Source organism: Castor canadensis, chromosome 11 (assembly GCF_047511655.1).
Source record: "Castor canadensis chromosome 11, mCasCan1.hap1v2, whole genome shotgun sequence".
Taxonomy (NCBI): domain Eukaryota; kingdom Metazoa; phylum Chordata; class Mammalia; order Rodentia; family Castoridae; genus Castor; species Castor canadensis.
In genome coordinates this window covers 59,522,146-59,537,679 of record NC_133396.1, presented here as the reverse complement: position 1 = coordinate 59,537,679, position 15,534 = coordinate 59,522,146, and the positions used below count along the sequence as shown (strand labels likewise).

Sequence of the window (15,534 nt, the reverse complement as noted above, 5' to 3'; positions counted from 1 at the left end):
GTATAGAAATGCTAATGATTTTTCTATGTTGATTTTATATCCTGCTACCTTGCTATAGCTATTGATGGTGTCTAGGAGCTTTTGAGTAGAGTTTTTTGGGGTCTTTAAGGTATAGGATCATATCGTCTGCAAATAGGGATATTTTGAGTTTCTTTACCTATTTGTATTCCTTTTATTCCCTCTTCTTGCCTAATTGCTCTGGCTAGGAATTCCAGTACTATGTTGAATAGGAGTGGAGATAGTGAAAGCCCTGAATTCTAAGCCCCCAAACCCACCAAAACAAGGAAACAAAAGATTATTAGATTTAGTGTTGTGTGTTTGCCTAGGCATACCACCTCTAGCTTCCTTGTATTTGGGCTTCAGGCTAGGTTTTTGGTGGGTTGTTGTTATTAATTTGGTAGGAGGTTTGTTTTTTTTAATTTTTTTTGCAGTACTAGGATTTGAACTCAGGGCTTTCAGCTTTCTTGGAAAGTGCTCTACCACTTGAACCACACCTCTGGTTATTTTTGAGATAGGGTTTCATTTTTTGCCAGGGCTGTCCCGGACTGTGATCCTCCTATTTTAGGGTTCCTCCCATAGCTGGGCTGACAGGCATGTACCACCACTATTGGTTGAAGGGGAGCTTGTGAACTTTTTGCCCAGGCTGGTCTTGTTCTCAGACTCCTAATTAATTAGGATTATAGGCTTATGCCACCACACCAGCTTGGTTTGTTTTTTTGAGATAGGGTCTCAATATGGAGCTCAGGCTGGCCTCAAACTTGCCTTCTGGGATTTGCAGATGTGTACCACTCTGCTTGGCCAGGCTGGGTTTGGCTAATGGCAGAGAGACAATTTGCATGGGGAAAGGAAAGAAGGAAAGGGGAAAAATTTCACAGGGACATAAGAGCAGGAGGACAGAAACCATGGTTATTCCCTTTCTATCAACACTGAATTTGTGACAGTGGCTTGGTTTCTCCTTTTGGAACCCCTTCTTCTGATTCAGGATGGATCAGGAAAATTGAGGCTTGGGAAACAGCAGCCAGGAACTCAGAGATAACTACTGTATTAATTAATGTTATGGCTTGATTAAAAGCACACAGGCACTATTTTCTTTGCTTTAAGTCTTACACCCTCTCCCCCCAAAAAAACCTGCAACATTTAGTTTTTAAAAAAATGAAGAAAGAAAGAAAAGGGGAAAAGAGCAGCTATCTTCCCCTAACCTTATTTGCTTGCCAAAAATAATGTGCTCATATCTTTTTGTGTGTGTGTGTGGTACTGGGGCTTGAACTCCGGGTACACGCTTTGAGCCACTCCACCAGCCCTTTTTTCTGAAGGGTTTTTCAAGATAGGGTCGCACCAACTGTTTGCCTGGCTGGCTTCGAACCACAATCCTGATCTCTGCCTCCTGAGTAGCTAGGATTACAGGCGTGAGCCACCGGCGCCTAGCTCGGTGAAATCTTTAACACCTTTGCACACCGGCCTCACAGACTAGGACCTAACAGGGCACACGGAACTAAATGTACTTACCAAATGTTAATTCAAATCGGAACTGTGAAAGAAACTCCTGGGGGTGGGGAAAACGCTATGACAGAACTGAGGGTGGGGCTAGGCGGCGCCCCGCCCACAAAAGGAGGAAGTGGGCGGGGCGCGGTCGCGCCGGAGACGTGCGTTCTATCGTGGCACACGCAAATGACGTAGTAACGCGCCAAGATTTGTGGGGTACTGGCACAGCGTGGACAGATTACACGTGAGTAGAGCTGCAGTGCATTGGTCCTAAACCTTCTCTTTATTGCAACCTTTGCTCTTCCACTCCAAGCCCTGCCCAGGGCTTCAGTATCCCCACCAAGCTAAGTCGGGTCCACCTGGGGTTCGCATTCGTGCTGTAGTAGGGAATCCATTCGTCCGCTGGTGCGCGCCTTCCGCAGACGCTTGATACAGGTGACCCACCACGCGAAGACTGAACCTCCCTCCACCGTCCCATTCATTCAACAGAAAAGCTGTCAATCACCTGCTTTATACGAGGCACCATGCTAGTTGTTAGGGATACAGCCCAGATGTAGGCAAACCCTATTCCTACAGCTGATACTTCACTGGGAGTGAAAGACAAAGATCTTAATACAATGATTTCAGGAAGTCTGGCATGAAAGGTTGGAGGGACAGAGGAGTGTAGGAATCATTCGGTCAACAAGTTTTCTTTATTTAGTTTTGCTTTTTAAGCACGAGATTTTTGTTTAAAGTTTTGCTAATTCAGTGAACATGAAGCAGCTGTAGCCCATGCCCACAAGATTTTGTTCTAGTGGGTAATATTTAGCAAAAAAAAGAAAGAACAAGTCAGATAGTGATAAGTACTATATAACAATGTAGGACCAGCAGAGAGTGACTACTTAGCTGGGTGCTGGTAGCTCATGTCTGCAATCCTAGCTACTCAGGAGGCAGAGTTCAGGATGATTGTGGTTCAAAGCCAGGCTGGGAAAATAGTTTGGGAGACCCTGTCTCAAAAAAACCTATCACAAAAAAAGGGCTGGCAGAGTGGCTCAAGTGGTAGAGCACCTGCCTAGTGTCAGTTCAAGTCCCAGTGCTGCCAAAAAAAAGATACTGGCTACTTAGGAGTGACTGATCAAATAAGGTCTTCCCATAAAGGTGAATTTCCCTTTATGTAACTAAATAACTAGAAATGTAAATAACTAGAAAGAGCTAGCCATGCAAATATCAGGGTGAAAATAAAGTCTTTCAGAACTGAGCTTGGCAAGTTACAAGCTGAGGTGATTGATGCACTGTGGGTGAGAGTGGTGAGATAGGGTTGGAGAGGTTGGCAGTGGCCAGACCAGGTGAGTCAGGACACTGAGTTGGAATTTTATACCATGTATGATGAGAAGCTATGCTTTTTATGCTAACATGGGTTGTGGTTGTACAAAAGTGCAGTTTGAGTGGTCAAGAAGTCAGGGTATTACCTGGGTATGATAGCATACTCAATACTTGGAAGGCTAAGGAAGGAAGGTCATGAGTTCTGAGACAGCCTGGGCAGAAATGGCTTCTGACTTGTTCATGGTGTTGCTAACACCTTGCCTAGTGACCAGGGATGTACCTGTACACCCCTCTCCTATATTACCAATGCCCATTTTGTGTGTGTGTGTGTGTGTGTGTGTGTGTGTGTGTGTATGCACACTGGGGATTGAGCCCATGACCCCATACATACTAAGCTCACACTTTACCTCTCTCCCATCCCCTAAAGCCCACATTTTGCAGCAAGTTAAATGCCCCAAGTTTACCTTTTCTGGTTACCTTGTTTATTTAAATGTCCCTGTTATTTTCCTCTACTCATCCCTGATGTCTTGGCCATCCTTTACACTTGAAACCAGTTCAACAGTTAATGTTATTTTTTAGGAACCTAACTCACCTCTTCAGGAAGAGCACCTGCTGAGATGGCACCAGTTCTTCACTTTTATGTTCGTCCCTCTGGCCATGAGGGAGCAGTCTCTGGACATATTCTACGGAAACTACAAGGGAAACTACCAGAGCTGCAGAGTGTCGAGACAGAGCTGTGCTACAATGTGGACTGGACAGGTTAGGCTCAGGTATTGAATTCTTAAAGGAGGTACCCTAGTGTCAGGGACAGGTCTTGAGGTGTCTTTGCCCTGTCTCCCTACAGCTGAGGCCCTCCCAAGTGCTGAGGAGATGAAGAAGCTGATGTGGCTGTTTGGCTGCCCCTTGTTGCTGGATGATGTTGCTCAGGAGTCCTGGCTCCTTCCTAGCCCCAATGATCTGCTGTTGGAGGTCGGGCCCAGGTATGTGTCTCATCCTGTGGCATCCTGTGCCACATTCCAAGGCACACCTTTCCTTTTGTACACTTACTGGCCACTGCTTCTGCTTCCATTCCTCTCCTTTATGTGCGTACACCCACACACAATGGGCATTAGTCAGTAGTATAGGAGAGGGGTATACAGGTACATCCTTGGTCACCAGGCAAGGTGTTAGGAACATTTTGTTGTCCTTGGGAGATTTGCTTTTCCTTTGCTCTATCCTATTCCCTGCCTAGGAAGCCATGGGTAGATGCCTTTGAAGATTGAGCCAGCATCCAGGCGTGTTCTGGAAATGAACAGCATGCATTCTGAGAAGTTACAGTTGCAGCAGTTTTAGAAGTTCTTTTGTTTTGTTTTGTTTTTTGATAGTACTGGGGTTTGAACTCAAGGCCTTGCACTTGCTGAACAAGTGCTCTACTGCTTGAGCCACACTCCCAGTCACAGTTGCAGCAGTTTTGATGTTAGAAGGACAATTATGGTTTGATTTGAGTGACCTTTGAACGCCGGTTTATTTTGGTGCCCAGTCTGAAGCTGGAGGCCAGTGGTGAAGGGGTTGTGATAGCAGGTTGGCTGGACAGCAGTGAGCAGGATCCACTTTCCTGGCTGAGACCTGCTAGGGCTCTCAGACTCTATAATCATCTGGCCTACTCCCTAGGCTGAACTTCTCCACCCCAGCATCCACCAACATCGTTTCTGTGTGCTGGGCCTCCGGGCTGGGAGCTGTGAATCGTGTGGAGACTACCCGGCGCTACCGGCTTTCGGTGAGGCAGTGGGCTGTCGGTAGAGAATCAGGAAGCAGGAGGACCTTGAACTCTAGGGGGATAATGAGAGAAGCAGGGGAAAAGGCTTTGAGCCTGTCCTGTATGGTTGTTTGCTGCCTAGAGTACCTGGTTGAAGGTGAATGGGACAGAAGTCTGTTCTGTGTTCCCCATACTAATCTGTGCATCCTGGCATGAACTTTTGCCTGGAAAGGGAGTTTTTTTGTGGTCTGAACAAAGATATTGTATGGGACCAGGGGCTATAGCTCAGTGGTAGACTGCTTGTGTATACAAAGCTGTGGGATTTATCCATGGCATTTGGCGGGAGTGTGGAGGGGTACTATAGGAGAAGGCTGTGGGCTGGCACTGTATGACTTAGAGGACTGAAGGCAGACCCTTTCTCTCCATTCTTCAGCTCTCTATTCCTTGCCCTCTGTATATATCTTACCTCTAGTTTGCCGACCACCCTTTGTCTACAATGGAGGCCATTGCTCTAGCTGCCCTGCATGACCGAATGACAGAGCAGCACTTCCCCCATCCTATCCAGAGCTTCTCTCCTGAAAGCATTCCAGCCTCCCTCAATGGCCCTATCAACATACTGGCTGAGGGTCGGCCTGCTTTAGAGAAGGCCAACCAGGAGCTAGGTGAGCAGGGGTTCCTGGGAGAGGAGGGAGAAGAGCCAGGATGGGCTAGCAGGAGTGCTGAGACCTGGAATACAGTGGCCTGAGGCCTACAGTCACCTCCCCCAGGGTTTGTCTTCCAGGTCTGGCTCTAGACTCCTGGGACCTGGATTTCTACACTAAGCGCTTCCAGGAGCTACAGCGGAACCCCAGCACTGTGGAGGCCTTTGACTTAGCTCAGTCCAATAGGTGAGTAGGACTAGAGTAGTTCTGCTGTCAAAGTCCATGCATTTTGGAGGGGAAGATCACAGGGACTTGCCTTCATGGCTCTCCCTTGCTATAGGAGCCTGAGTCTGTTTGAGAACCTGGGTTTCTCTAGTCCATCCAGGAGTCTATGTTCAAATCTTGGTCTTTTCTTCCCTTTGGCTCTGGATAATACACAGTGACAGATTGCTTGATGGTTATGATTTTCTGGAATGTATTTTGATCTCTTTATCTAAGTATGAATTGGCTGTAACTGCTGTTGAAAAGACACGACACTGAGGAGTATCACCTCTGTTCATATCCTGCCTTCTTCTCCCCATCTCACACCCTCAGCGAGCACAGCCGACATTGGTTCTTCAAGGGCCAGCTCCACGTAGATGGGAATAAGCGACCACATTCCCTGTTTGAGTCCATCATGAGCACCCAGGCATCCTCGAATCCCAATAATGTCCTCAAGTTCTGTGACAATAGCAGGTCAGCTGCGCCTTGTGGTAAGGTGGACTTGGGCCTGGGGGAGGGGAGGCCTCAGGTCCTGGTTGGGTTGGCATAGATCCCAGGAAGAAGGGAACAGAATCAGTGTGTCCACAGTGCAATCCAGGGGAAGGAAGTCCAATTCCTACAACCTGAGGACCCTACACAGCCAAGCTGCTTCCGGCAACAACAGAGACTGAGACATGTTGTTTTCACAGCAGAGACACACAACTTCCCCACAGGTAAGCTAGGCTCCAGAGAGGGACGGGTGAGTTCAGAGGGAGGGAGGGCCAAGGCATCAGGCCTCTTACCAGAGCCTTGGATAAGCAGGGACACTGGCTTTCCTTATTTCCATGTTGTGGTTAAGGATGGGTTTGTCTCTGTGGCACACATACCTCCTCCTCTCTCTCTTTGCAGGAGTGGCCCCCTTCAGTGGTGCAACCACGGGCACAGGGGGCCGGATCCGAGATGTCCAATGCACAGGTCGCGGGGCCCATGTGGTGGCTGGCACCGCTGGTTATTGCTTCGGAAACCTGCACATCCCAGGTTCCATCTCCTTCCTGTACTCACCTTCCTTTCCAGATTCTTTGTCATGGCAGGCACCAAATTTACATTTCTTAAATCAGAGTGTCATGGGAGGGAGGAGGGTGGGCTCTAGACTAGCAGCCTTTTTGCTGATCATTATCATAAGGAATATGGGCTGGGGTAGATGGAGGTTGCCAGACTGGCTTTGCAGACCATGATTTCTTTAGAGAGGAGTATCCACTCAGCCAGATTGTCTTATGATCAATATTTGCCCCCAAAATCCAGTTTCTTGGGAATCCTTGAGAAGTCTAATCCTAGGGCTGAGATTTTATTCATTCATTCATTCATTCATTCATTTATTAATTATTGGCCATACTGGAGTTTGAACTCAGGGCCTCAAACTTGCTAGGTAGGCGCTTTACCACTTGAGCCACTCTGTCAGTCCATTTTTGTGTAGGGACCCTCTTTCTCTACCCCACCACCACCACCACTGACTTTGAATCTCCATCCTAATCTCTCCCTCCTAAGTAGCTAGGATTACAGGCATGAGCCACTGGTGCCTGGCAAGGATTTATTTTAGTATAACAGGATAAAGTAGAAAGAGGTAGGGGAGAGAAAGAGAAATGTTTCCTGCTCCCCACCTAGGAAATAGGAGCAAAGACTATAGCACTAGAATTCTTCCTGGGTTTGATCTCTAGCACCACCAGAAAATCTGATTCTGAGAAGAGGGAAGTCTGATGTGGGAGGTAGAAAACTGACCAACACTTAACTGCAGGCTCTAGGACTGAAGGTGTGGCTCAAGCAGTAGAGCACCTGCATTGCAAGTGCAAAGCCCTGATTTTTAGGCAACTAAAGGCTCTGCACCTTTCACCACACAAGTGGTCCTTGGTGGCTTACACTGTTCCCTGAGGATTCATTCTCTGTGTTCTGTCTATGGTTTATTCAACTTTTTCCTTCCCTCCCAGGTTATAATCTGCCCTGGGAAGATCCAAGCTTCCAGTACCCTGGGAACTTTGCCCGGCCCCTGGAAGTTGCCATTGAGGCCAGTAATGGGGCTTCTGACTATGGCAATAAGTTTGGGGAACCAGTGCTAGCTGGTAAGACTGGGAATGTGGAAGGATACTGGACACCTATGCCTAGAGGAAATTGGGAGGGGGTTTGCTACCCAGGGGTTGAGGTATTAGGCTGGGGACAGGACCATTTCCCTCACCTTCTAATGTCTACATTCCAGGCTTTGCCCGCTCCTTGGGCCTCCAGCTCCCAGATGGTCAGCGGCGTGAGTGGATCAAGCCCATCATGTTTAGTGGGGGCATTGGGTCAATGGAAGCTCAGCATATAGGCAAGGAGCCCCCTGAGCCAGGTAAGAGCTTGCCATCTTTCTCTGCAGCCAGCCAGCAAGGAGGGGACTTGGAGGACATTCCCTCACAGTTTTTCACTCTCTTCCCAGTATAATTTGTTAAGGCAAGACAGGACTTTGTGCTCAGTGGGAAGTTTCAGCCTTTGTTGCCCCATCTACTCCCCAGTATACTAGAACATGGCTGGAGCCCTCACCCCTATGCCCGTGTTTCCGGACCACATTCTTGCAAGTCATGGCACTCAGTATTTATTCAGTACCTCATGTGTCAGGGACATTCATCTGCTGGCTTGATAGATAAAATTGAGCAAACAATTACTGAGTGGCCATTGTATGCTGGGCACATTGCTAAGAATTGTAGTGGACTCAAGATAAAGTCCCATTTGTTGACTAGGTGACCCAGTCACATGACTCCAAATTCAAAAGGCAAGGAAGGTTATGCATCATATACTCTCTGTCCCTGTCCCCAGGTCCACTGCTCCCCAGACAACCAGTTACTGCGTTTCTTCTGTATCCTATCAGGAATTTCCTGCAAAAATCTATATATATTTGCTCCTTTTTAAAAAACATGCATTTTTTTTTCAAAGTCACCTTATTAATTCATGTTCACACTTTTGAAGTGTACAAGATGTCAGTGGTTTTAAATATATTCACAAGCTGGGCACCAGTGTCTCATGCCTGTAATCCTAGCTATTTGAGAGACAGAGATCAGGAGGATTGAGGCTTGAGGCCAGTGCAGACAAATAGTTTGAGACCCTATCTTGAAAATACTCAACACAAAAACAGGGCTGACAGAGTGTTTCAAGTGGTAGAACGACTGCCTAGCAAGTGTGAGGTCCTGAGTTCAAACCCCAGTACCACCAAAATAAAAAAAATAAAATAAATATATTCTGCATTGATCATCACTAATTGCAGAGTATCTTCATCATCCCTGAAAGAAACTCTGTATATCTTAGCAATCACTCCTCACCCCTCAGCCCCTGGAAATCACTAATCTACTTTCTGTTTCTTTGGATTTGTCTATTTAGAACTTTCATATAAATGGAATCATACAATAGTGGCCTTTTGTGTTTGGCTTCTTTCACTTAGAATATTTTCAAGATTCATTCATATTGTAGCATGTATCAGTACTTTTTTTTTTTTTTTAATAACTGAATAGGGGCCATTAAACAAATATGCCACATTCTGTTTCTCCATTCATCAGTGATGGAATTTGGGGCTGCTTCTACTCTTTTAGCTGTTAGGAATAATGCTGCTGTGAACATTTGTGTCCGAGTCTTTGTCCGAACATATGTGCTTACTCTCTTGGGTACAGAACTAGGATTGGAATTTCTAGATCACATGGTAACTAAAGTCACCTTTTTTGAGAAACTGCCAGACTGTTTTCCAAAATGGCTCTATCATTTTATATTTCTTCTAACAGTATATGAGGTTCTAATTTCTCCACATCCTTAACTTGTTAATGTCTGTCCTTTTGAAAAGAGGTGTCATTGTGAGTGGGAAGTCTTATCTCATTGTGGTTTTTTCTTTTTTTTTTTTTCTTTCTTTTTATTGTGGCTTGAATTTGCATTTCCTTTGCCCTTTCCTCCCCTTCTCTTTTAAAGAGATTGGTATCCCGAGCCAGGCACTGGTAGCTCACGTCTGTAATCCTAGCTACTCGTGATGCAGAGATAAGGAGGATCAGGTTCAAAGCCAGCCTGGGCATATAGTTTGCAAGATATACCATCATTTAGTCATTTCTGTTATTAATCATACGTTATTTCCTTTTTTTGCTAATACAAATAATTCTGCAGTGTTTAACCTTATATATAGATGACTTTGTACCTGGGTGAATAACTCTGTAGGATAAATTCTTTGACATGTATTTTCCCAAAGAATAGGTGCATTAGTATATTTGATTTGATGCACATTGTGCATTTACATTGTGCTCTGTAGAGGTTGTACAGTTTGTTCTCCTTTCTGCCCAGTGGAGTGATAAGGTTCTGTTCCCCTCACATCCTCCTCTGTCTTCACACTGCCTTGCTTTAACAGTTGTGTGGTGGCTTCCCCTGCATTTTAGTTCTACCCTCTTCCTTGCAGGTATGGAGGTTGTAAAGGTTGGGGGTCCTGTCTACAGAATTGGAGTTGGGGGTGGAGCTGCTTCATCTGTGCAGGTGAGTATGAATAGCTAAAGATGTGGACTCCAAGATGTCACCAGGCCCTGGGATGGGTGTAGAGCTTCCAGCCTCCTGAGCTGAGCTATGTTTCATGTTCCCCCAGGTGCAGGGAGACAACACCAGTGAACTGGACTTTGGGGCTGTGCAGCGGGGAGACCCAGAGATGGAACAGAAGATGAACCGTGTGATTCGAGCTTGTGTGGAGGCCCCTGGGGGAAACCCCATCTGTAGCCTCCATGATCAAGGCGCTGGTGGCAATGGTGAGGGAAGTGCTTGTGACAAGGGACTGGGTCTACTTTGGCTCCTGCCAGATTTGGTTTAGGGTGAGACATTGGGGATCTATAGCCAACTGCCCAGGTCTTTACCCCCTGTACAAGTTGGACAGGTTCTGGGTCGGAGAAGTTGAAAAGAGCCTGCTGCCATGGAACAGTTGGTAGTGAGGGTGCAGTAGCAACTCCTGCAGAGATGCACAGAATTAGGGGCTGCTTTGGAGATCAGGGATTGATTGCCCTTTGTTTACTTGGAGCTGACCATGTACAATCCTCTCGCCAGGCAACGTCCTGAAGGAGTTGAGTGACCCAGCGGGAGCTGTCATTTATACCAGCCGTTTTCAGGTGGGTCTCATCCCCTGAAGCCTGGCTCTCCCCACCTCCCTATGCCTGTTGATCTTCCCTACCTTCCCTCCATTCCTAGCAACAATGTAAGGCATGGTAGTGCCCACTCACCCCTGTTTTTCTTCCCTGCCATGGCTGGGTAGCTGGGTGATCCAACCCTGAATGCCCTGGAAATATGGGGGGCTGAGTACCAGGAGTCAAATGCACTTCTGCTGAGGCCCCCACACCGAGACTTCCTGAGTCGTGTCAGTGCCCGGGAACGCTGCCCAGCTTGCTTTGTGGGCACCATCACTGGAGACAAGAGGGTGAGTTGGTCCCAAGAATCAGGTGCTGATGCTGTAGGAAGCTCAAGCTGCATAGGTACATGGGCTGGAGGCAGAGCGGCTAAGGGAAGAAGAAGAGAGGCGGATGGGAGATTAGACAAACAATCTGTGGGGAACAGATGTAGGAGGCAGGAGAAGGTTGACAGGAAGCAAAACAAGCAGTAGAAAGAGCATGTTTGTTCTTATCTCTATATGTATTCTCTGCTATATTCATAGTCTCATTCCTTATGGTCCACAGATAGTGCTGGTAGATGATCGTGAGTGTCCTGTGGGAAGAAATGACCAGGGGGATGCTCTCTCAACCCCTGTGGACCTGGAGCTCGACTGGGTGCTGGGCAAGATGCCTCAAAAGGTATGTGGGATATGTTTTTTCTGTAGCCTTCTCTGCAGGTCCCCCTTAACCCTGCCTGTGCTTTGTTACCTGTGTGTCCATCGTGCCCTGGATGCTCACACCCCCGTTACTGTTTCTGTTGCAGGAGTTCTTCCTCCAGAGGGAGTCTCCTGTGCTGCAGCCTCTGGCCTTGCCCCCTGGTCTGAGCGTACGCCAAGCACTTGAACGGGTTCTGAGGCTGCCTGCTGTGGCCAGCAAGCGCTACCTCACCAATAAGGTCCTCTCTGCACCCTCACTTGGACCCTTCAGCCCTCCGCATCTTTCCCCCTATTCGTGCCCCCTGGCCTTCTGCCCTTAGGAACTGTGTGTTGGGGGTTGTCCCCCAGGTATGAGGGGGAGAAGTAATGGGAGATCTGAGAGGGAGAAGTGACAAGGGCACAGTAGCCTCTCTGATGGCCTGGTCTCCCTGCTGCCTGCCCTCTGCATGCTTCTGCCTGCATGTTGGGAAAGCCAGGCCTCCCACTCCCCTGTGTCCCTTGGGGAGGGAAACACATGATTTCCCTGTCCTTGGTCCTCTTGCCAATCTCCTTTGGGCCTACAGGTGGACCGTTCCGTGGGTGGCCTCGTGGCCCAACAGCAGTGTGTAGGGCCCCTGCAGACTCCACTGGCTGATGTGGCTGTTGTGGCATTGAGTCACCAGGAGCTCGTTGGGGCTGCCACAGCCCTGGGAGAGCAGCCAGTCAAGAGCCTGTTGGACTCTAAGGCTGCTGCCCGGCTGGCTGTGGCTGAAGCCCTCACCAACCTGGTGTTTGCTTTGGTCACCGATCTCCGGGTGAGTTTTCTTAAAGCCTCTTGCTCTTCATTGCACACTCATAAGCTCCCAGGCCTCCTGCACCTCTGGGCCCTCTGCATTTCTCTTCTGTTCTAATGCTGAGTCTCCTGTTTCCAGGATGTGAAGTGCAGTGGGAACTGGATGTGGGCAGCCAAGCTCCCAGGCGAGGGTGCAGCTCTGGCTGATGCCTGTGATGCTATGGTGGAAGTGATGGCTGCCCTGGGTGTGGCAGTGGATGGTGGCAAGGACTCCCTCAGCATGGCTGCCCGGGTTGGCACTGAGACCGTTCGGGCTCCTGGTGAGGCTGGGGCTACAGGAGAGAACCTGCTTCTCAGTCAGTCTTTTTTTTTTCTTTATATATAGCTTGATCACACACCAAATCATTCAGTTTTAATTTGCACTCTGCAGGGTCACTGGTCATCTCAGCCTATGCTGTTTGTCCAGACATCACAGCCACTGTGACCCCAGACCTCAAGCATCCTGGAGGAAAAGGTATGTATTTTTCCTCTTCTCCCTGCATTGTGTATTCTGAGTTTGGTCCTTTGTTTGGGGTCTGTTTGTGAGTCCTAGGTTCCTTCATCTCAGCACTGGGGTGTTGCTTTGTGGGACTGGTGGTCTGGGGTATCTCACCGCATGCTAGGAATAGCAAGGCTATGGGCACTTCAGGGAGGGGTTCTCTTGAGCAGTCCATCTCCCCTCACCCCACCCCATCTCCCCAGGTCATCTGCTCTATGTGCCTCTCAGCCCTGGGCAGCACCGCCTGGGGGGCACAGCCCTGGCCCAGTGCTTCTCCCAACTTGGGGAGCAGCCTCCCAATCTGGACCTTCCTGAGAACCTGGTGCGTGCCTTCAGCATCACCCAGGGGCTGCTGAAAGGTGAGTGAAGACCTGGTGTATGCAGTGGCAGTCACTTGGCAGGTACTTACAAGCTGAGCAAGTGAGCGTGACGCAAAAGGAACTCAGGCCCTCCTCTGGTTCTGTGTATGATCGCTCTCTCACATGCATCACCTGCTGTCCAGGCACAGATAGAGCCATCAGACTTGGTGCAAGATTGCTGAGCTTTTTCTCTCTCCTCCAGACCGCTGTCTCTGCTCAGGCCATGATGTCAGTGATGGAGGCCTTGTCACCTGCCTACTAGAGATGGCCTTTGCTGGGAATTGTGGTATAGAGGTGGATGTGTCTGCCCCAGGGGCTGATGGTGAGGAACTCAGGGTTTAGCCTCAGGCCTGGGCTGCCTTCCCTACCCTGCAGACCCCATCTCCTGGTAAAGAATTGAGTGTCTTGATCCATTTTCCCTGCATCTTCCTCAACTGTCTCTTCTGTGCTGTCTTCTGATCTCTGAATCTGATGGCACCCACTGAAACCTCTCACAGTCCTTGGCACAACTTTATCAATCCTTTCCTCTCATCCTTCACCCCACCCCTGAGTCCTTGGCAGCACCCTAGTCATCTGACTCAACTCCCATTGCTCTCTCAGTGCTGCCAGTGCTGTTTGCCGAGGAGCCAGGCCTTGTGCTGGAAGTACAGGAGCCAGACCTGGCTGGAGTGCTGCAGCGGTACCGGTATGCTGGCCTGCACTGCCTGGAGCTGGGCCGCACAGGCGAGACTGGACCCCATGCCATGGTGAGGAAGCCAGGGAAAGAACAGTACTCATGGACAGAATTAGGAAGCCATGGGCCACTCTACCACTTATAGAGGGGATATCCTTCCTCTTAGCCTTTGATAGATTTTCCCCTTCCCAGATCCGGGTGTCAGTAAATGGGGCAGTGGTTGTGGAGGAGACAGTCGCAGAGCTACGAGCCCTTTGGGAGGAGACGAGTTTCCAGCTGGATCGACTGCAGGCAGAGCCTCGTTGTGTGGCAGAGGAGGAGCGGGGCCTGAGGGAGCGGATCAGGCCCAGCTACCACCTGCCCGCTACCTTTCCCACCACCTCTGTGCCTAGGGAGCCAGGTGAGGGAGTATGTGCTGAGGCTTGGCTTCCTGAGTGCATTGGCCTGGGCGCGCAGAGCATGAGACCTGGGCCTGCTCTGGAAAAGGTGCCTGGGAAGTTGGGGTGCAGAGGTAATGCAGAGACACGTCCTCTTCTAGGTGGTCCCACCCCCCGAATTGCAGTCTTGCGAGAAGAAGGCAGTAATGGAGACCGGGAGATGGTTGACGCCTTCCACTTGGCTGGGTTTGAGGTGAGTAGGGTGACTGGCAGATCTGAGGTCCTTGATCTAGTCTTGGACTGTATATCCTCTGACATTTCTCTTCTCCATCTGTTAGGTGTGGGATGTGACCATGCAGGACCTCTGCTCTGGGGCCATTGGGCTGGACACATTCATCGGTGTGGCTTTTGTGGGTGGCTTTAGCTACGCAGACGTCCTGGGCTCTGCCAAAGGTCAGTGTGCAAACTTCTGTTTGCTCCCTCATCACATTCCTGAGGAGGTGCCTTTGTTCCCTTCTTCCTGGGCTGGGAAGTCGGGGTTGGCTTGTCACCTCTACAAAACTAATTAAAGTGAAGCAGGTGGTCTGGGTATGGCTGTGCCAACCTGGAGAACACATGTCCTATTTAAAGTGACAGCTGCCCAGTGGTTCATGCCTGTAATCCTGGCTACTCGGGAGGCAGAGGTCAGGAGGATCACAGTTTGAGGCCAGCCCAGGCAAACAGTTTGAAACCCTATCTCAAAAAACTCAACATACTGCCTCACATTCATGAATCCCTGAGTTCAAAACCCAGTTCTGCCAAAAAAAAAAAAAAAAAAAGTTGCAGCTGCTATCCATCCAACTTAAGCAGATTGTCCTGCTGGAAAGAGGACATGGATCAGTATAGCCAGATCTTTGTGGGGTTTTGAGGCAAGGCCTCATTATGCAGCTTAGGTTACCTTGAACTCTCTATCCTCCTGCCTCAGCCTCCTGAGTGCTAGAATTACAGGCATGTATCACTACACCCAGCTAAGGCCAGGTCATTCAGTGTTTCAAAAGAAGCCAGCATCGAGTTGTGTGGGTTTTTTGTATGGTGATTGAACCAGGGCCTTGCATGCCAGGCAAGGATGTACCACTGTGGTACATCCGTAGCCAAAATTTTTTTCTGTGTGTTTTATCTTATATTTTGGAAATCTTATTTTTAAATGTTAAGCAACTAAATAAAGTTGTTTTTTGTTTTTTAATGTCCTGCTGACCAAGCAAAAGGAAAATTACGGGCCACCTCTGGCGGAGATTATCATCAACTAATTAAAGCAAGATAAAGGAGGGCCAGGGGTGACTCAAGTAGTTAGAGTGCAAGGCCCTGAGTCCTGAGTTCAAACCCCACTACTGTGCATTAAAAAAAAATGTATATTTTAGCTGAGTCTGGTGGCACACGACTTAACCCCAGTTACATAGGAGGCAGAAGTAGGAAGATCACAGTTCAAGGCCAGCCCTGGTAAAGTTAGTGCCAGACCCTATCTGAAAATGGGCCTTGCCTCAAGTGGTTAGAGTGCTTGCCCAGCAAACATGAGGTCCTGAGTTCTGCCAAAAAAGAAAACAGT

General features: G+C 48.7%; 2 protein-coding genes across 2 annotated transcripts in view; one reads left to right on the top strand and one right to left on the bottom strand.

The window, feature by feature from the left end:
* The first annotated feature begins 1,615 nt into the window (after positions 1-1,615).
* Positions 1,616-15,534, top strand: part of Pfas (phosphoribosylformylglycinamidine synthase) — a 16,102-nt gene continuing 2,183 nt past the window's right edge. Inside the window, exons 1-26 of the mRNA XM_020175544.2 lie at positions 1,616-1,726; positions 3,364-3,543; positions 3,629-3,764; positions 4,435-4,540; positions 4,992-5,181; positions 5,301-5,406; positions 5,755-5,895; positions 6,010-6,134; positions 6,310-6,438; positions 7,383-7,514; positions 7,649-7,777; positions 9,851-9,924; positions 10,031-10,187; positions 10,480-10,541; positions 10,685-10,846; positions 11,103-11,216; positions 11,341-11,472; positions 11,797-12,027; positions 12,145-12,325; positions 12,436-12,519; positions 12,747-12,902; positions 13,105-13,224; positions 13,503-13,648; positions 13,768-13,975; positions 14,114-14,205; positions 14,291-14,405. Of these exons, the coding sequence (XP_020031133.1) occupies positions 3,402-3,543; positions 3,629-3,764; positions 4,435-4,540; positions 4,992-5,181; positions 5,301-5,406; positions 5,755-5,895; positions 6,010-6,134; positions 6,310-6,438; positions 7,383-7,514; positions 7,649-7,777; positions 9,851-9,924; positions 10,031-10,187; positions 10,480-10,541; positions 10,685-10,846; positions 11,103-11,216; positions 11,341-11,472; positions 11,797-12,027; positions 12,145-12,325; positions 12,436-12,519; positions 12,747-12,902; positions 13,105-13,224; positions 13,503-13,648; positions 13,768-13,975; positions 14,114-14,205; positions 14,291-14,405 (3,370 nt within the window). The 5' untranslated portion in view covers positions 1,616-1,726; positions 3,364-3,401. The remainder of the gene's footprint in view (positions 1,727-3,363; positions 3,544-3,628; positions 3,765-4,434; positions 4,541-4,991; positions 5,182-5,300; positions 5,407-5,754; positions 5,896-6,009; positions 6,135-6,309; positions 6,439-7,382; positions 7,515-7,648; positions 7,778-9,850; positions 9,925-10,030; positions 10,188-10,479; positions 10,542-10,684; positions 10,847-11,102; positions 11,217-11,340; positions 11,473-11,796; positions 12,028-12,144; positions 12,326-12,435; positions 12,520-12,746; positions 12,903-13,104; positions 13,225-13,502; positions 13,649-13,767; positions 13,976-14,113; positions 14,206-14,290; positions 14,406-15,534) is intronic.
* The window catches only part of Slc25a35 (solute carrier family 25 member 35), a 25,121-nt gene continuing 20,380 nt past the window's right edge, over positions 10,794-15,534 (bottom strand). Inside the window, exon 5 of the mRNA XM_074046894.1 lies at positions 10,794-10,925. Coding sequence (XP_073902995.1) covers positions 10,830-10,925 — 96 coding nt within the window. The 3' untranslated portion in view covers positions 10,794-10,829. The remainder of the gene's footprint in view (positions 10,926-15,534) is intronic.